Source organism: Ursus arctos, unplaced genomic scaffold (genome assembly GCF_023065955.2).
Source record: "Ursus arctos isolate Adak ecotype North America unplaced genomic scaffold, UrsArc2.0 scaffold_14, whole genome shotgun sequence".
Classification (NCBI taxonomy): domain Eukaryota; kingdom Metazoa; phylum Chordata; class Mammalia; order Carnivora; family Ursidae; genus Ursus; species Ursus arctos.
The window spans coordinates 17,525,289-17,543,853 of NW_026622808.1; the positions used below are offsets into that span (position 1 = coordinate 17,525,289).

At 57.8% G+C, this 18,565-nt stretch overlaps 3 protein-coding genes across 4 annotated transcripts; 2 read left to right on the plus strand and 1 right to left on the minus strand.

Annotated features, from left to right (window-relative positions):
• The first annotated feature begins 2,901 nt into the window (after nucleotides 1-2,901).
• On the plus strand, nucleotides 2,902-4,818 carry PCP2 (Purkinje cell protein 2). Of its 2 annotated transcripts, none has more exons than XM_026481293.3 (4): nucleotides 2,902-2,952; nucleotides 3,488-3,602; nucleotides 3,883-4,007; nucleotides 4,642-4,818. In XM_026481293.3, exons 1-4 carry the CDS (start codon nucleotides 2,902-2,904, stop codon nucleotides 4,759-4,761), a joined length of 411 nt encoding a protein of 136 aa, XP_026337078.1. In that variant the 3' UTR covers nucleotides 4,762-4,818. The 2 variants fall into 2 exon arrangements, with proteins under 2 accessions (XP_026337078.1, XP_048083028.1); XM_048227071.2 differs by lacking the exon at nucleotides 2,902-2,952 and adding an exon at nucleotides 3,334-3,413.
• Nucleotides 4,819-4,825: 7 nt separating this feature from the next.
• LOC113242930 (protein PET100 homolog, mitochondrial) lies at nucleotides 4,826-6,424 on the minus strand. The gene is made up of 4 exons (XM_026481292.4): nucleotides 6,282-6,424; nucleotides 5,476-5,562; nucleotides 5,277-5,309; nucleotides 4,826-4,952 (listed from the first exon to the last, which is right to left on the minus strand). The coding sequence occupies exons 1-4, from the start codon at nucleotides 6,306-6,308 to the stop codon at nucleotides 4,869-4,871; spliced, it is 231 nt and encodes a 76-aa protein (XP_026337077.1). The 5' UTR covers nucleotides 6,309-6,424; the 3' UTR covers nucleotides 4,826-4,868.
• A 137-nt stretch (nucleotides 6,425-6,561) lies between these two features.
• XAB2 (XPA binding protein 2) lies at nucleotides 6,562-18,465 on the plus strand. The gene is made up of 19 exons (XM_026481289.4): nucleotides 6,562-6,667; nucleotides 10,967-11,115; nucleotides 11,364-11,487; nucleotides 11,696-11,893; nucleotides 12,666-12,800; nucleotides 12,885-13,049; nucleotides 14,247-14,391; nucleotides 14,701-14,852; nucleotides 14,939-15,058; nucleotides 15,232-15,363; nucleotides 15,465-15,596; nucleotides 15,685-15,798; nucleotides 16,741-16,903; nucleotides 16,984-17,174; nucleotides 17,287-17,409; nucleotides 17,496-17,667; nucleotides 17,915-18,044; nucleotides 18,141-18,250; nucleotides 18,349-18,465. Exons 1-19 carry the CDS (start codon nucleotides 6,617-6,619, stop codon nucleotides 18,408-18,410), a joined length of 2,568 nt encoding a protein of 855 aa, XP_026337074.1. The 5' UTR covers nucleotides 6,562-6,616; the 3' UTR covers nucleotides 18,411-18,465.
• The last annotated feature ends 100 nt before the right edge of the window (nucleotides 18,466-18,565 follow it).

Consider the following 18,565-nt stretch of genomic DNA (forward strand, 5'->3'; position numbering starts at 1 on the left):
ATGCTCAACCCCTTGCACACTTACACACACACTCAGTTCACACTTGACTTGAAGGTTCATGGCCTGCTCAAGCAGCACCCATACTAAAGAGGTCTCGTATTTCAAGTGGGATGCCCGTGTGTGAAAGCAGAATCCAGAACTGGTTCCTTCATTTGGCCACGTTTATTAAGAATTGGTCTGGATGGGGCGCCTGGGTGGCTCAGTCGGTGAAGTGCCTGCCTTCAGCTTAGGTCATGATCCCAGGGTCCTGGGATGGAGCCCCACGTGAGGCTCTCTGTTCAGCGGGGGAAACTGCTTCTTCTGCCTCTCCCCCGGCTCATGCTCTTTCTCTCTTAAATAAATAAATAAATAAATAAATAAATAAATAAATAACGTCTTAAAAAAAAAAGGGAATTGGTCTGGTGCTTGGCCCTTTGCCACTTACCTGGAACAGGCAACAGTGAAGAAAACTAGGTCTGCCATGTGGCACTTAAGGTTAAATGGAAAGGGGAGAGAAAATGATCAATTCAGCTCTAATGGAAATAAACAGTAATGTGAGAGCGCACGGCACGTGTGGGCGTGGTGGTTTATTGTGTGTGGTACCAGAGGGGGACCCTGACAGGGTGACGTTTAGATTTAACCTGAACAATATCAAGCAGCAGCCACGCAGCGATCCAGGCAGAGAGAAGCAGGGGATGTGGCTGGAGGAGCGGAGCAAGTGAGGTGAGCTTGGAGGGGCTGCAGAGGCCAGACCTCTATGGGACAAAGTAGGACTGACCTAGGCCAGTTTGTCTGGGATTGAGAGGTTCCCAAGACACAGGACTTCCGTGCTAAAACTGAGAGTCTTGGACAAACCAGGATGGCTGGCTATTCTAGGTAGGATTTAGGGGTTTTCTTCCATTTTCCTCCTCCCTCCGTTCCTTTCTTGTTTTTTCTTCACAGTTTTATTGAGATATAATTCACAAACCATACAGTTCACTCGCTGAGAGTGTACAATTCAATGCCTTTCAGCATGTTCAGAGTTGTGCATCCATCCCCAGTTTTAGAACATTCCATTACTCCACAGTGTTTGAGTTTTCTCCTGAGGGCAATGGGGGCCAAGGGAGAGTTCTGAACAGGGGAAGGAAGGGAATCGCTGCAGCTCCTGGAGGGGAAGGATGGATTGCAGGGGCAAAGGGAGGAGCTGGGAGTCTGGGAGACCCCCTCTAGCTTCTCAGTCTGTCCCCTACGGAGTGAAAGTTCGGAAGGCCTACCATCCCCCACTATACTCTGTGAGGGTGACCAGGGTCTTCTGCTCTTACTGGCTGGATGGTATCCTGCCCACCCTCCCCTAAGACAGGTTGAAGGCCTAAGCTCTGGTACCTGAGATTTTGACCTTATTTGGAAATAGAGTCGTTGTAGATGCAGTTAGTTAAGAGGTCAGGCTACAGTAGCATGAGGCTCAAACGCAACATGACTGGTTTCCATGTCTTGTGATGGCCATGTGAAGATAGGGACACAGAGGAATGTCACATGATGACAGAGGCAGAGGTTGAAATACTGCAGCGAACAGCCAAGGAGCACCGAGGGCTGCCTGCAACTGCGAGGAACCAGGGAGAGGAAAGGAAGGACCCTCCCCCACGGGTCTGACAGCATGGCACCGCCGACACCCCAACTTATGGCTCTGGCCTCCAGAACTGTGTGACAATCGTCTACTGCGTTAAGCCACCCAGCTTGTGACTTTGTTAAGGCAGCTCCAGGAAACCAGTACATCCTCGGAAGAGCAGGGTGTCCCTTTGGCATTGAGGAGTCGGGGCTGTGGACAGGGTGTAGGTGAGGCTCTGGATGGGGAACGGTTGCCTAGGGAAGAGGACCAATCTCTGTGCTTAGGCAGGTGTGGTGACACTGCGGCCCATTTACTCTGAGAAGAGGTTTTAACTCGTTTCTAGAAAGGCATCTTGGGTAGGGGATGGAGTGCCAGTGGGATCCTCCCAGTGGCCCCCTCTCCCAGGGCACTGAAAGAAGGCTATAGCTGCTTGGGGCAGGGGGCAGGGACTCTCCTCCTTGCCTCCCATCCCCAGGCACTGAGATGACAGATCTCAGGAGAAAGCTCAACCTGGCACTGGTGGCAGGACAGGAAATTCCAGACCTTCTTGGGACACCCGGGTGGCTCAGTTGGTTAAGCGTCTGCCCTTGGCTCAGGTCATGATTCCAGGTCCTCGGATCGAGCCCCACTTCGGGCTCCCTGCTCAGTGGAAAGTCTGCTTCTCCCTCTCTCTCCCCGCCCCCCACACTCATGCTCTTTCATATAAATAAAAGCTTTAAAAAAAAAAAGGAGATCCCAGACCTTCTTGTCTTAGGACTGCAGTGGGCAACCAGACCCAGGGACAGTGAGTAGGAGGGGTGGCCAGGAGACTAAGATGGAGCTAGTCAGCCTGGTGGTGCCTCTGTGGTCCTCACGTGCAGCTTCTTCCCCTCCCGCCTGTGGATGGCAACTGCCTTTCCAGCAGGGTGAGACCATCTCGCAATGCTTCTCACCAGAGGGCTACAGACCCCGCCCAAGCTGCCCTGGTGGCCTGTCCTTTCCCAGCGGGGCCAGCCAGCCCCCATTCTCCACTGTGGGGATACTGGTCTGGCCTGCTGCTGAGCCCCACCTGAGAGTTCTTGGGGCCCAGTGAGTCCTGCTGGGCAAGGTCCAAGCCCAGGTCACCCTGTCTCCCACCCCCACAGCAGCACCACATCCTGCTGCAAAAACAATTATCTGGATCATCTTTATGGGGCTTAAGCTTGGGTGGGAGCAGATGGGGCGTGAGCTGGGGATTTGGGGCTGGGTATCCACTCCCCCCTCCACATCCTAGTCTTTTAAAAAGCCTTCTCTGGCACGGGGCCGGGACAGAGGCCAGCAGAGAAGTGGACGGGACCCAGGGGAGGGGCGCGGGGACAATGATGGACCAGGAAGAGAAGGTGGACGGGAGCTTGGCCCCCTGCGTCAAGGTAAGCAGATCCCACCCCACACATCCCCAACTCAAGGGCCTGTGAATGACAAGACTAATTAGTTTGTAGGGCACCTAATTAGCAAGCAAGTCTCCTGGGACCCCTGACCCAGTTGCGGCCGAAGGAAGTGTTGGTGGGCATGAGGGTCTGAGTGCCTAACCCAGCCCCAGGGCAGAGGTCAGGGCTCTCAGTGCTAACCCCTGTGAGGTGGGGGATGCTGGGATTTGGGGGCGGCCCCTGGTATGTTTCCCTGGTTCATGTCCCAGCCCCCAGGCCACCCTGCAGTCAGGCCCCAATTTAGGACGTCACGATGTTGGCACCTGCAGCCTCTCCCTTGAGGCAGTACCACGTGGAGTGGCCCTGCTGGCCGGGCCCCTGGGGCAGGAGGGGCCGGGATTGGGAAGGAGGCTCAGGTCTCATTCTGAGCAGCTCTGCACAGCAGCACATCGGCGGGGATCATGGTGAGAGCCGAGGAGGGGAGGGGAGGGGTTCCCCAGCTGAGAGGCCAGCTGGACTGAGTGTGTCTGTTCCCCAGGCTGGCTCTCCAGACCAGGAGGGCTTCTTCAACCTGCTGAGCCACGTGCAGGGCGACCGGATGGAGGAACAGCGGTGCCCACTGCAGGCAGGGCCGGGTCCGACCTCTGAGAGCCGTGAGAGCGGGCACGGGGGTGTGTGGGACTGGTGTGATGTCTGGGGGCATGAACGGGGCAGGGCGCAGGGATCCAGGGAGAGTGGCCATCTGGGGGGCCTGTGGGCAAGAGGCTGAGAAAGTAAGCCACAAATGGGAACACTGGGCAAGGGATGGGAGAGGTGAGCACACTTCCCAGAGAACATGAATGGGGGCCGAGGAGCGGGTTAGCGGCTCCAGCTGGGCTGTGTTCCCTGGAGGCAGTGTATATGTTCATCCCCACATGCCTCTGCTTAACGCAGAGAGTGGCCCTGCACCCGAGATGGACAGTCTCATGGACATGCTGGCCAGTACCCAGGGACGCCGTATGGATGACCAGCGTGTGACAGTCAGCAGCCTGCCTGGCTTCCAGCCCATAGGCCCCAAGGTAGGTGACGTGCCACTGGGGCTGAGCAGAGACCTGCTAGGCTGAGCCCTCTGACCCTGCCTCCCACCCCCCAGCCAGGAGTAAATGGGGCCTCACCCTCACGTCTAGCCACGATTTGCCCCCTAGGCATGAGTGCCTGGTAAGAGTGCCACCCTGGGTCCCTGCCAGTCACAGGATCCTGGCCAACCAAATACCCAACTTCGGGTGGGAGGACAAAGGCCCAGACAGGGCCGAGAGGGGCCCAAGGTCAGGCCAGGGGCATGTTAATGTCGGAGCAGTGACTGGAACTCACGGCCCCTGCCTCCCTGTCTCAGGGTTTCAGGGAAGACAGAATGAGCAGATCCCCTTCCTAGGAAAACACCTCTGAGGAAAAGGACACATGAGTTTATGCACAGGACACACACCTCCACACGCTAGTGTGTGTCTATGGCACACATATGCACATGTAGCCTGGGTTCTGCTCAAGACCCCAAATACCACCCTAAAGGTTGTGTAACTAAGGTACATAGAAGCTGGGGGATAGTAGGGGCAAACGGCAGGAGGTGGGACACAGGCACCCTCCCCCAATGTATGGGTCACCTCCAGCTGGCACTGCCCCGGTCCCTCCCTTTGGCTGACCCCTCTTCATCCACAGGACGGAGTGCAGAAACGAGCCGGGACGCTCAGCCCCCAACCCCTCCTCACCCCTCAAGACCCGACTGCTCTCAGCTTCCGTCGGAACAGCAGCCCCCAACCCCAGACACAAGCCCCCTGAGGGCCTGAGCCATCCTGGGCCCTGCTTGGCCCCTGAAAACAGACAATAAAACACTTCCACAAGAAACAAGAAACTGTGTGTTATTTCACGGGTGGAGGGGCTAGGATTCAGGAGCTCTGCTGCGCAGCACGAAGGAGCTTCTCCTCCCGCTGCTTCCGTATCCTCTCTTTGAATTCTTCTAGCTCCCGGCGCTGGGGGGTGGGGGGTGGAAAATGGGGGTGGAATGGGAAGGGAGGAGGACACACACACCCCTTCTCACCACCCTGCCCCTTACTCCCCTAGGCCACAGCTTTAGAGTTCAGTGTCTACACTGGAAGCCCTGTGCCAATTACAGCGAGGGTCCAAATGGGATCAACTTCATCTTTCAGGAAGAGGGCAAGAAAGAAACTATATGCCCCTCTGCTCTCAGTTCTCTTTCCTCATGGCTGAGAGCAAATTTTTCACTCAAACCCATCACGGCCATAAGGATCCAGGCACCTCCGTCCCTTTAGGGGGAAGAAGAGTATGTTACTTACCTGGTCCTCCTTCTCAGGTGGCCACAGCTCCCTCTGTGGGGACAAAGTAACAGCTGGAAGCATGAGCCAGGAGCCTCCAGAGCCCCCCACCCGGGGCAGGGTTGGCTGGTGGAGAGCAGACATTGGTCCCCAGCAGGTTGGTGCCCCATCTCTCCCCCATGCCCTGGATTGAACCCATAAATACTGTCCCTGTGCCCACCTTGCGCTGTATGACATAGTCCTCAAACCACTCGGCCTGATTGGCAATCCAGAACATAGCCACGGGGAAGGTGAGGTAGAGTGTCATCTAGAAGGGCAGGGGGTAAATGAACAGAGCCAGGGATTAAACCCCTTCCACAACACGCATCGGTTGCTCAGAGCCTGGAGGACCAACCTCCGGCAGAGCCAGCAGTGCCTCCTCGGGGTCCCCAAGAACCGCAGAACTCCCACCAACGGTACGAAGCCTCACACCTTAAAGCCTAGACCCCTAATAGTAATAATTTAAGGGACCTCAAAGCCTCCTCCAAGTCTGGGGAGACTCCCTCTGGAAGACACACACACACACACACACACACACGTGCGCAAAGACGCCTGACTCAGAGTACAAAACCTCGTACTAAAATCGAAGGCATCTTCCTGAGACCTCATTACCCACCCGTTCGTCAGATCCCTGGAGCATCTTCAAACCCAGGAGCCCTCATTATTTGGAGTCTATTCCCCTAAACATAGGGGTCTCCCTATCAGAAACACACAACCACTCGGAGCCCATGAGCTTCCCCAGGGTCTGGAGCCTTCCTTCTCGGAGCCCCTTTCCCAGATCACTCCTCTCAGACGCCCTTCCTCACACCAGCTCTCCCCTAACCCAGCGCCCCCTCCGCTGGGCTTCCAACCCTAAAGATCCCTCTCAAAACTCAGATTTCTCGCCACATGGCCCTCTCTCCTGGAGTCCCCCCGCCCTCCCTTTCAGAGCCTCCTCCTCAGTTCCGGGAGGAGTCCAACCGTCCACCCGCTGCAAAGCTCACTGACCCGAAACACCTCCAGCTTCACCCCCATCTCGCTTCTCCTAGGCTATAAAGCTGCTTCCGCCCAAAGTCAACCCTCCAGCAAAACAGCAGCTCATCGGGCTTTTGCGGGCTCCACTACTGAAGCTGATTGGTAGAGGAATTTCATGATGACGTCATCTTCGGGAGCCTCCTCTCTGCTTCCGGTCGCCGGCTCCTTCTAAGCGAAAGTCAACAAACGCGGTCCGCGGGGTTGAAAGAGTTCAACCAATAGCGAATAGGTCTGGCCCCGGGGGGCGGGCCTTCAGCGGGAGGCGTCATTATAACGTGACTTCTGCCAGCGGCTGGAGAGTCAGGAAGATGGTGGTGATGGCGCGTCTTTCCCGGCCCGAGCGGCCGGACCTCGTTTTCGTGAGTCCGCGGCGGGGCCGGGGAGTGGCCCGTGTGGGAGCACCGGCCTTGGATGCTTCAGGGTTTCGGGGTCTGGCCGCCTGGGGTGTCTGGGTGGTATTCTGTCCACCCGAGGGCAGGGCGTGCGGACCGGGCTGTCCAGGAGCAAAGTTCTGGTGCCGGAGTCCAGGTGGTCTGAGTGAAGAGCTGCTGTCGAGGTTAAGGGCTCGGCGACCCGGGCCTCCGGTGGAAATGGGAGCGCGCGGGGAGAGGGGTAGATCGCATAGCTAAATCTTGTAGAGATCTAGCGTCTGAAGTAAAGGCTAGTGACCCAAAGCCAGGGCTCTGGTTTCTATGGTAAAGTGTTGGTGTTCTGAGTAACGGCCTAGGTTTGGCCCTGAGCCTTGTAGTTTCTGAAATAAAGGATTGGTGTCTGGATTCGGAGAACTCTGGAGTCAGATGTGAAGCTGGTCAGGCGATGGCCAGTGGGATCCTGAAGAGTCCAGGGCTTGGTATCTGGAGCACAGGTGTATGTCCTTTGATTGTGCTTCGCAGATATTGCAGGAGTTTTGTTTTTTTTTTTTTTCTTTCTTTCTTTCTTTCTTTCTTTCTTTCTTTCTTTCTTTCCCCCTCTCTCTCTCTCTCTCTCTCTCTCTCTCTCTTTTGTTTAAACAAATTGAAGGCTTGTGGCAACCCTGCATCAAGGAGGTGTGTTGGCACCATTTTCCAACAGTGTTTGCTGACTTCATGTCTCTGTGTCACGTTTTGGTAATACTCATAATATGTCAAACTTTTCCATTACTTTTGGGGCACCAGGAGCCACACCCAGATAAAAGGGGGAAGTTAATAAGTGCAGGTGTTCGGACTGCTTCATGGGCTATTGCCCGCCTCTGTCCTTGGACCTCCCTACTTCCTGAGACATAAAAATATTGAAATTAGACCAATTAATAACCTTACAGTGGCCTCTAAGTGTTCAGGTGAAGGGAAGAGCCACATGTCTCTCACTTCAAATCAAAAGTTAGAAATGATTAAGCTTAATGAGGAAGGCATGTTGGAATTGAGAGAGGCTGAAAGCTAGGCCTCTTGCACCAAACAGCCGAGTGATGAATGCAAAGGAAAACTTCTTGAAGAAAATTAAAAGTGTGACTCCAGTGAACACATGAATGATAAAAAAGCAGAACAGCCTTATTGCTGTTATAGAGAAAGTTTTAAGCGGTCTGGGTAGAAGATCAAACCAGGCCCAACATCCCCTTACGCCAAAGTCTAATTCAGAGCAAGACCTAACTCTTTGGTTCTACAAAGGCTGAGGGAGGTGAGGAAGCTGCAGGAGATGAGTTTGAAGCTAATAGGGGTTGGTTCATGAGGTTTAAGGAAAGAAGCCGTCTCCATAACAAAAGTGCAAAGTGAAGCAGTGAGTGCCAGTAGGATCTGTAGCAAGTTAATCAGAAGGTCTGGGGGTGCCTGGGTGGCTCAGTCGGTTAAGCGTCTGCCTTCAGCTCAGGTCATGATCGAGTCCCACATCCAGCTCCCTGTTCAGCAGGGAGTCTGCTTCTCCCTCTCCCTCCCACCACTTGTGCTCTCTCTCTCTCTCAAATATATAAATAAAATCTTAAGAAGAAGAAGAAGATCTAGTTAAGGGGCACCTCGGTGGCTCAGTTGGTTAAACGTCTGCCTTTGACTCAGGTCATGATCGCGGAGTCTTGGGATCAAGCCCTGAGCCTGGCTCCCTGCTCATTGGAGAGCCTGCTGCTCCCCCTGCTTGTTCTCATTCTCTCTCACTCTCCCGCTCTCCCTCAAATAAATAAAATCTTTTTAAAAAATCTAGTTAAGATAATTAATGAAGGTGAGTACACAAAACAAACTTTTTAAATTTTATTATTATTATTGTTATTGTTATTGTTATTATTTCTCACAACCCTGAGATCAAGACCTGAGCTGAGGATCAGGAGTCAGATGCCTAACCAACCGAGCCACCCAGGTGCCCCAAACAGACTTTTAATATAAATGGAAAAGCCTTCTCTTGAAAGAAAATGCCATCCAGGACTTTTATAGCTAGAGAGGAGAAGTCAGTACCTGGCTTCAGCGCTTCAAAGGACAGGCCGACTCTGTTAGAGGCTAATGGTGCTGATGACTATAAATCGAAGCCAGTGCTCGTTTACCATTCTAAAAATCCTCGAGCCCTTAAGAATTAAGCTAAAACTACCGTGTGCTGTATAAATGGAACAACAAAACTTGGATGATAGCGTATCTGTTTACAACACTGTTTACTAAATATTTTGAGTCCAGTGTTGAGACCTGCTGCTCAGAAGAAGAAGAAAAAAAGATTCTTTCCCAAAAATGCTCATTAACAATGCACCTGGTCACCCAAGAGCTCCGACAAGAGATGTACAACAAGATTGATGTTGTTTTCATGCCTGCTGATATAACATCCATTCTGTAGCCCATGGACCAAAGAGTAATTTCAATTTTCAAGTCTTATTATTTAAGAAATACATTTCATAAAGTTATAGCTGCCGGAGATAGCAATTGCTCTGATAGATCTGGGGAAAAGCAAATTGAAAACCTTCTGGAGAGGATTCACCATTCTAGATGCCATTAAGAACATTCTGATTCACGAGGAGAGATCAAAGTATCAACCTTAACAGGGTTTTGGAAGAAGTTGATCTCAACCCTCATGGCTGGCTTGGAGGGGTTCCAGACTTCAGGGGAGGAAGTAACCGCAGGTGTGGTGGGAACAGCAAGAGAACCAGAATCAGAAGTGGAGCCTGAAGGTGGGACTGCATTGCTGCGATCTCGTGATAAAGTTTGGAGGACGAATGCTTCTTTTGGATGAGCAAAGAAAGGGGTTTCTTGGGATGGAATCTACTGGTGAAGATGCCATGAAGATTGTTGAAATGACAACAGAGCTTTTAGACCATTACATAAATTCAGTTGACAAAGCAGGAGCAGGGTTTGAGAGGATTGATTCCACTTTGGAAAGAAGTCCTACTCTGGGTAAAATGCTGTTCAAACCGAATCACGTACTACAGGGAAGTCGTTCATGGAGGAAAGATTCCGTTGGTATGGCAAACCAGTCTGTCTTTTTTAAAGAAATTGCCCCAGCCACCCCAGCCTTCATCAGCCACCACCCTGATCAGTCAGCATCTATCACCATGGAGGCAAGACCCTCCACCAGCTACAAGATTACAGCTCACTGAAAGCTCAGATGGCGGTTAGCATTTTTTAGCAAGAAAGTATTTTTTCATCAAGATGTGTAGATTTTTTAGACATAATGCCATTGCACATTTAATAGACTACAGTATTGCATAAGTATGACTTTTATGTGCACTAGGAAACCAGAAAATTCATCGGACCTGCTGTGTTGTGATACTGTCTTGTGGTGTGGAACCTACGGTATCTGTGAGCCGTGTGCCTGTTGAGGTCAGGCCTCTTCACCAGTTTTTGGTGTTTAGTATTGGTGAGGCTTGCTGGTGGTCCATACGTCTCCTGAGGTAAAGGTCTAGCTTCTGACGACCCTGAAAGTAAAACTGCGAGTTATCTTACCAGCAAAATGGGTTTATTTAGGAGTGGCAGAGGAGTTTTAAATCGGGATATGCAAGTGCTGGTAAAACCAAAGGCAAGTCTGGAGAACAAGGGAGAGGAATGTCACTTTATAGAGAAAAAGGAATCAGCTGGGAAGGGCTGCTTTGAAGGAAAGTCTATTAGAAGAGAGTGATAGTTCAGGGTAGTGATGGCTTCTCATTGACTGAGTTTTGGCAGTTTCTCATTGGCTGGGCTGTTGCCAGGCAAGGAGAAGATCTTCCTGTGGGGGGGTCTGCAATTGACAAAGAGATGGTAGGGCCTGAGCGTTCCCCCTTCAGGGCTTCCCGATTCCATTTCCAATGAAGTTTCCTTATTCGTTTTCCAAGTTCTGGGGCAGAGTTGAGCTCCACTCTGGCTAGTGGGAGCCTGCGATGCCAAAGGCCTGGTGTCCAGGAAGAGGCACGTCGTGCGGAGTTACAGCTTGGTGTTCAGGTCCGAGCAAGGCCTGGCATTGGACCAGGGAGTCTAAGGAATCTGGTGATCTGGGCCAGGGAGTGGATGGCTCAATCCAAAAGTCCAAGAGTGGTGTCTGGTTGACAATCTCGAGTCTGGCCTAGAACCCAGATTGAGGAGTCTGGTGATCTGGGTCAGATGGTGGGCAGTGGAATTCCGAGGAGTAAAATCCGGATCTGAGCCCTAGGATCTGGGGGTCTGGTGACCTGGCTCTGATGAACAGTGGCACGTGGGACCAGGCTCTGAGGGCAGGTCTCTCTCCTCCCCGTTCCCTGGCTCCCGCAGGAGGAAGAGGACCTCCCCTATGAGGAGGAGATCATGCGGAACCAGTTCTCGGTCAAGTGCTGGCTCCGCTACATTGAGTTCAAACAAGGTGCCCCGAAGCCCAGGCTCAACCAGCTGTATGAGCGAGCGCTGAAGCTGCTGCCCTGCAGGTGGGGACCGCTCCAGCCGCCCCGCCTGTCCCAGCCCCCCACCCCCCGGTCCTGTCCCATCAGAACTGGCCGGGAGGTCCCAGGGGCTGCTCTTGTTCTGGCACTAAGTATCCATCCCCCCATTGCTGAGACTTGTCAGCCTTCCCCAGGCCCCTTATTCCAGCAGTTGCTCCGTGGGGGCAGGGCGAAGGGCTCTAGGGGTCTGTAAAGCCGACCAGTCCTCGTCTGTCCCCTCCTGCCTCCCCCAGCTACAAACTCTGGTACCGATACCTGAAGGCGCGCCGGGCGCAGGTGAAGCATCGCTGCGTGACTGACCCTGCCTATGAAGATGTCAACAACTGCCACGAGAGGGCCTTTGTGTTCATGCATAAGGTGCAGGGGGCAGAGGCCGGCCCGGGGCGAGGGGGAGGTGGGGCTCAGACCCTGGAAATGGGCGAAGCTGGGGGATTGGAGTAGAGCTAGACTTGGTCCTGGAGGAGGGGGCTGTGGGTCTTGCTGCGTCCTGGGCCATAGGACAGCGGGTGTATGGTGGGGCTGTGGTGCCAGCGGCTCACGGCACGCCTCTCCGCCACACCTCCAGATGCCCCGTCTGTGGCTGGACTACTGCCAGTTCCTGATGGACCAGGGCCGTGTCACGCACACCCGCCGCACGTTTGACCGCGCCCTCCGGGCCCTGCCCATCACACAGCACTCTCGCATCTGGCCCCTGTACCTGCGCTTCCTCCGCTCCCACCCGCTGCCCGAGACGGCCGTGCGGGGCTACCGGCGCTTCCTCAAGGTAAGCTTGGGGGCGCCAGGTGCTGCTGGGGGCGGGGGGGGCCACTCCCTCGCGTCAAGAGGGCCCCCCAAACTGGTTCACTGGACACTAGCCCCTTGCAGGATGTCACCTGACAGGAAGTGGGGAAAAGGCTTCCTGAGACAGGCTTCTGTTTGCCATTTGTTTATTCTCCTCATATTTGCTAGCAACTGCTGCACGTCCAGTATTGAGACAGGTCCCGGGACAGCATGACAGAGACAGGCTCTGCATGCGTGGAGCTTTTTGGTCTAACTGGGCAGACAGATGCCCATGAGCTGACCACATGAACCAGGAAAACCGCCACCCCGGGAGGGCAGGGAATGCGAGGTGAATGGCTCTGGGAGTGTTTCCAGGTGGAAACCGGGGGCGGATGGTGTGTGGCTTTCTTAAACTTCTAGCAACTGTCATACATCATGAAACTCTTAACACAGTGCTCTTTGGCTGGGGGGCTTGTGGTAAAAAGCAAGGCCTGGACAGTGCGGGCTCTACCATTGTCGTCTAAGCCAGACCGGTCACGGCTGGCCTTGGACCAGTGGGGCCCAGGCTGGATCCCTGGGGCCTAAGCTGGACCTGCGGGGCTGAAGCTGGACTGGTGGGACCCAGGTTGGACAGGGGTGGCTGAGGCTGGGTCGGCAGGGCTGGCCCTTGACCGGGACAGTGGTGGATGGCTGACCTGGAGCCGCCGAGGGGCCGGGGCTGTCGTGGTACGGCTCCTCAGCCCCCCTGACGGCCGATGGGGCCGGTCGCTGTACAGCTCAGCCCCGAGAGCGCAGAGGAGTACATCGAGTACCTCAAGTCCAGCGACCGGCTGGATGAAGCCGCGCAGCGCCTGGCCACCGTGGTCAATGACGAGCGCTTCGTGTCCAAGGCCGGCAAGTCCAACTACCAGGTGGGCCTCTGGGGGAGTGGAGTGGGGCAGGACGGCGCGCCCCCGTGGGGAACAAGGCTGAGACTTCTCCTCCTGGCGCTGCAGCTGTGGCACGAGCTCTGTGACCTCATCTCCCAGAACCCAGACAAGGTACAGTCGCTCAATGTGGACGCCATCATCCGTGGGGGCCTCACCCGCTTCACTGACCAGCTGGGCAAGCTCTGGTGCTCGCTGGCTGACTATTACATCCGCAGCGGCCACTTCGAGAAGGTGAGTGGGCACGGGAGCCGACGAGGGGAGGGGAGCAGTCTCTCCAGCGTGGCATTCCGGAGGTGCACGTGGGCACATGCGGGAGATACGCAGACATGCCATTTGTGTGCCCAGGTGCACGCCCTGCACACGTTTGCCTTCCTGAAGGTGAGGCGTGGCCCAGCCCTGCTGGCAAGCACGCCCGCCTTGGCGTCGGCCAGACCTGAGTTCTTCCTGGCTGGGTGGCCTTGGACCCACTAAGCCTGTGTGTCCTCAGTTGCAAAATGAGAGTGACACTTGCTCCCCCACCTGTGAGGAATCCAGTGCCACACAGGCGCCTGATGTAGGGTCACTCGTGAAGTGTTAGCGTTCCTGTCAGTGTTCACGTTAGCTGGCTTGTCATCAGGCAGTGGAGTGGCACACCAGGGGCTGGGGGAGTGTCTGGGGTTCTGAGAGGTCCCCGGAGGGGCTGGCTGGGGTTGTTGGGGCCTCGGGGACGTAAGAGCAAAAGGGAGTGGAGCTGGAGCAAAGAGGGGGTCGGTGAAGGGCCAGGGAAGGGAGAGGCCTGCGGGCCAAGGAGGGGCTGGCTGTGCCCTGCTGAGGGAGCTGCCGGCCAGGTGTGAGCAGGACAGAGGCAGGACCCGCTATGCGTTTACACCCTGGGCCACTCCAGGCTGAGGCCGATGGCAGGAGACCAGCCTGGAGGCCGCTGGAGCCAGTGGCCAGGTGGGAGCAGTGGGGTATGACCAGCCAGGGATGAGTAGAGAGATGGGGCCCGAGCTTGGGGGGCAGGAGTGATGAGGAGAATTTGAGCTTCAGAAGTGGGGTCGGGCCGGCATGAGGGGTACGCACAGCAACGGCAGAGCCCTCCGTGGCTAAGCCGAGGTTAGGGTCCCTGCGGCGTGGACCTGGGGGGGCATGGGGGTCAGTCACCTCATGAGTTTTAAGTGGGTGTCAGGCACCTTACACACGTTTCCCTTGAGCCTCGTTCACTCCACACAAGGGACCGTCACCGTTAGTCTACGGGGAGAAGTCCCAGAGCACTCTGGCGGGGCCGGGCACAGCTCCAGTCATGGCTCTGCTGGGTGTCACTGTTCGGAGGCTGACAGAACTGGGCGACCCCCACTCTGGACCGCTGCCAGGGCCATGCTGTTGAGTTCCCTGTGTTCACGCAGTCCACCCACCAGCACTTTCCTTTCACCCTTCCTGCACCCACAGGCTCGAGATGTGTACGAGGAGGCCATCCGCACCGTGATGACCGTGCGGGACTTCACCCAGGTGTTCGACAGCTACGCCCAGTTTGAGGAGAGCATGATTGCCGCCAAGATGGAGACAGCCTCGGAGCTGGGGCGGGAGGAGGAAGGTGAGCTGCCAGGGGCGGTCCTGGGCTGGGGAGGAGAGAAGGCCAGGCTGGCTGGCAGGGCTCCAAGGGTCCTGAGTGGCCGGGGCAAGGGCGAGGTGCGTGGCCGGGGCCGGCAGGGAGGGAGGACGGCCGAGTGGCCAGGGTGGGTGGAACCTTGGAGAGTCTCCAGGACGGGGGGATGCATCTCCGGCCGGGGTGGCCAGTGGGGCGAGTCTGCGAAGCCCAGAGCACTCGGTGGGGGCTGGGGGGTGGAGGTGGCTGTGTGCCGAGGCCCTGACTTCTGCGCCCCGGCCCTCATCACCGAGCCAGATGACGTGGACCTGGAGCTGCGCCTGGCGCGCTTCGAGCAGCTCATCGGCCGGCGGCCCCTGCTGCTCAACAGCGTCCTGCTGCGCCAGAACCCGCACCACGTGCACGAGTGGCACAAGCGTGTGGCCCTGCACCAGGGCCGCCCCCGGGAGGTGCGTGACGGCCCTGCCCCTCGCCGCCCCCCCCCCAACCTACCAGGGCCCCAGCTGTCCCGCCTGACTCGGTCCCTCCCGCCCAGATCATCAACACATACACGGAGGCTGTGCAGACGGTGGACCCTTTCAAGGCGACAGGCAAGCCCCACACGCTGTGGGTGGCATTCGCCAAGTTTTACGAGGACAACGGGCAGCTGGATGACGTGAGTGCTGTGCCATTTGTGCATTTGTGTGTGTGTGTGTGTACAGATGCGTCCGTGGCCAGAGGACGCTGGAGGCACAGACATGGTCATGTTTGCATGAGTGTTTACACATGCACCCTCATGGCGTGGGGGGGGGGGCAGGGTCTCAGCCTGTCCTCTGTGCACCCTGGCAGGCCCGCATCATCCTGGAGAAGGCCACCAAGGTGAGCTTCAAGCAGGTGGACGACCTGGCCAGCGTGTGGTGTGAGTGCGGTGAGCTGGAGCTCCGGCACGAGAACTATGACCAGGCCTTGCGGTTGCTGCGGGTAAACACAGGCCCGGGGCTGGGGTGGGGCAGGGGTGTGCTGTGCTGCGTCGCCAGGTCCGGGACGTCCCTAAGCCCCCCCTCCGCTGCCGGCCCCCGCAGAAGGCCACCGCACTGCCCGCCCGCCGGGCCGAGTACTTCGACGGCTCAGAGCCTGTGCAGAACCGTGTATACAAGTCGCTGAAGGTGTGGTCGCTGCTCGCCGACCTGGAGGAGAGCCTGGGCACCTTCCAGGTGAGCTGCGCGGCCGGGGCCTGCGGTGGGGTGGGACGGGGCTGCAGACTCTGCCCGGGACGTGCTCCGACCCGCCCCTGCCCCGCAGTCCACCAAGGCCGTGTACGACCGCATCCTGGACCTGCGCATCGCCACGCCCCAGATCGTCATCAACTACGCCGTGTTCCTGGAGGAGCACAAGTACTTTGAGGAAAGCTTCAAGGTGAGGGGGGCTGATCTCGGGGTCCCAGGCGGCAGTGTGTCCTCCTCAGGGCCTCGGGCGCTATGTCAGTGTCCTCTGGCCGCCCTAACGAAGTATTACAGAGCAGGGAACTTAATGGAGACATGTCGTCTTAGCCCTGGAGGCCGGAAATCTCAGATCGTGGTGTCGGCGGGGCTGGTTTCTCCTGAGGCCTCTCTCCTTGGCGTACAGGCGGCCATCTTCTCCCCGGGGCCTCCCGTGGTCATTCCTGTGTGTGTGTCTGTGTCTTAATCTCCTCACAAGGACTCCAGTCGTTTGATTAGGGCCCACTATAGTGACCCCGTTTATTTCCTTTTTAAAGAGCTCATTTCTACACTTCTATTCTGAGGTTCTGGGGTTATGGCTTCGACAGGATTTGGGGGGACACAGTTCACCCCTGACGTCCTGCTTCTGTGGGGGGGGGTTGGTGTGGGTGTTCCTGCCCTGCCGCCCGGGTTGTAGGTCTGCGCGTGTACGCGTGAGGCCCCGGCTGGCTGCTCGACACGTTTGGGTTATGTGTGGACTCTCTGGACACGGCTGGGGAGGTTGTATGCACATACACGCGGGCCACCCCCGGCCTGAGTGACACGGGCCCTGCCCCTTGGCCCCGGGCACGTGAACCTCCTCACGGGGCTCTGGGCTCTAGTGTCTGCAGAGCTGAGGGTCCTCCCGCCCCCACCTCCCCTGCGCACAATGTGACCTCCTGGTGACTTGGTAGGTCCTAGTCCCGCCCTGTCATTGGGGGCTTTGCAGTTTGTTGAGGGAGGCACACAGACCCTTTTGACTGCGTCGTGATTGTAGGGAGGGGACAGCTAGGGAAGGCCACCTTGCTCAGCCCAAGGGAGGCGGGGGCAGGCTCCCGACAGCCTGGGCGCCAGGTGCTCTTAACCCCGCGTTCCCATACACGACTCCCTCTCCGGGCAGGCGTACGAGCGTGGCATCTCGCTGTTCAAGTGGCCCAACGTGTCCGACATCTGGAGCACCTACCTGACCAAATTCATCGCCCGCTACGGGGGCCGCAAGCTGGAGCGAGCGCGGGACCTCTTCGAACAGGCGCTGGACGGCTGCCCTCCCAAATACGCCAAGAGTGAGGCGGGCGGGGGGTGCCCGGGGGCGGGGGGTGCCCGGGGGCAGGCAGCAGCCTCTGACCGGCGTCCTTCGGCGCAGCGCTGTACCTGCTGTACGCGCAGCTGGAGGAGGAGTGGGGCCTGGCCCGGCACGCCATGGCCGTGTACGAGCGCGCCACCCGGGCCGTGGAGCCGGCGCAGCAGTACGACATGTTCAACATCTACATCAAGCGCGCCGCCGAGATCTACGGCGTCACCCACACCCGCAGCATCTACCAGAAGGCCATCGAGGTGCCCCAGGGCGCCGGCGGGGCGGCTGCGGAACTCGGGGCGGCGTTCCGGACGCCGGTCCAGGGCGTGGGAACCCCGCTGACGCCCACCCCTTCCCCCCGCCGCCCCGCAGGTGCTGTCGGACGAGCACGCCCGGGAGATGTGCCTGCGGTTCGCGGACATGGAGTGCAGGCTCGGCGAGATCGACCGGGCGCGCGCCATCTACAGCTTCTGCTCCCAGATCTGTGACCCCCGGGTAGGGGCCGAGCCTGGCGGGCAGGCATTGGGAGGGGGGTGCAGCCGGGCCAGCCAGCTCACGCGCGTGCCGCCCACCCTCCACAGACCACCGGGGCTTTCTGGCAAACGTGGAAGGACTTCGAGGTCCGGCACGGCAACGAGGACACCATCCGGGAGATGCTGCGGATTCGCCGGAGCGTGCAGGCCACGTACAACACTCAAGTCAACTTCATGGCCTCGCAGATGCTCAAGGTGTCTGGCAGCGCCACGGGCACTGGTGAGCAGCTGCGGGCTACCCCTCACCCCGGCCGGGCCCTGGAGGTCTGGCCTCTGCCCCCTGCCCAGCCTGGATCTGCCGGCTGGGGGCATTGGGGGCATTCCCGCTGCAGACTGGGCACTCCTTGAGGGCTGGGTCCTCAGACCGCTTGGGGCACCCAGTAGCAGCAGCCGGAGCAGAGCGGGCCGTGGGGTGCAGCTGTGGGGAGGGCGGGACCCGCTGTGCTGAGCACCCCTCTCCACCCCAGTGTCCGACCTGGCCCCGGGGCAGAGTGGCATGGATGACATGAAGCTGCTGGAGCAGCGGGCGGAGCAGCTGGCGGCCGAGGCCGAGCGTGACCAGCCGCCACGGGCGCAGAGCAAGATCCTGTTTGTGAGGCAAGCATGGGGCCGCAGGAGTGAGCGGTTCCTCCACAGGGGAGGTGCCAGGGAGGCCGAGCGCGCGGGCCCTGCCTGATCCCTGTCTGCCTGCAGGAGCGACGCCTCTCGGGAGGAGCTGGCCGAGCTGGCACAGCAGGCCAACCCGGAGGAGATCGAGCTGGGGGAGGACGAGGATGAGGACGAGATGGACCTGGAGCCCAACGGTATGGGGCCGGCCAGACAGGCAGGGCGGTCTGGGAGAGGCAGGGGCAGGGTCCCGTCCTGGAGTGACCGTGTCCTCCCTGCCTCCCCCCTTCCCCAGAGGTGCGGCTGGAGCAGCAGAGTGTGCCGGCCGCCGTGTTCGGGAGCCTGAAGGAGGACTAACCCCACCCCTGCCCCCCATCCATCCTCCCCCAATACAGCCTGTGTTTGTACATCACAGTCTGAGCCTCCTTCCTGCTGCCCAGGTGCCCGTAGGGACTGCCTGCTCAGTGCTCTGGCCCTGGGCCCAGTCCCCCCTTCCTCCCACCCCCCCCCAT

Coding starts and splice junctions, on each gene's coding strand:
- XAB2 (XM_026481289.4), top strand. CDS start 6,617: ATGGTGGTGATGGCGCGTCTTTCCCGGCCCGAGCGGCCGGACCTCGTT. Junction 13,050..14,246: donor GCAGCGGCCACTTCGAGAAG/GTGAGTGGGCAC, acceptor CTGCACCCACAG/GCTCGAGATGTGTACGAGGA. Junction 18,251..18,348: donor GATGGACCTGGAGCCCAACG/GTATGGGGCCGG, acceptor CCCCTTCCCCAG/AGGTGCGGCTGGAGCAGCAG.
- PCP2 (XM_026481293.3), top strand. CDS start 2,902: ATGATGGACCAGGAAGAGAAGGTGGACGGGAGCTTGGCCCCCTGCGTC. Junction 2,953..3,487: donor GCTTGGCCCCCTGCGTCAAG/GTAAGCAGATCC, acceptor TCTGTTCCCCAG/GCTGGCTCTCCAGACCAGGA. Junction 4,008..4,641: donor TCCAGCCCATAGGCCCCAAG/GTAGGTGACGTG, acceptor CTTCATCCACAG/GACGGAGTGCAGAAACGAGC.
- LOC113242930 (XM_026481292.4), bottom strand. CDS start 6,308: ATGGGGGTGAAGCTGGAGGTGTTTCGG. Junction 5,563..6,281: donor TGAAGCTGGAGGTGTTTCGG/GTCAGTGAGCTT, acceptor CTGCCCTTCTAG/ATGACACTCTACCTCACCTT. Junction 5,310..5,475: donor ACTATGTCATACAGCGCAAG/GTGGGCACAGGG, acceptor TTGTCCCCACAG/AGGGAGCTGTGGCCACCTGA.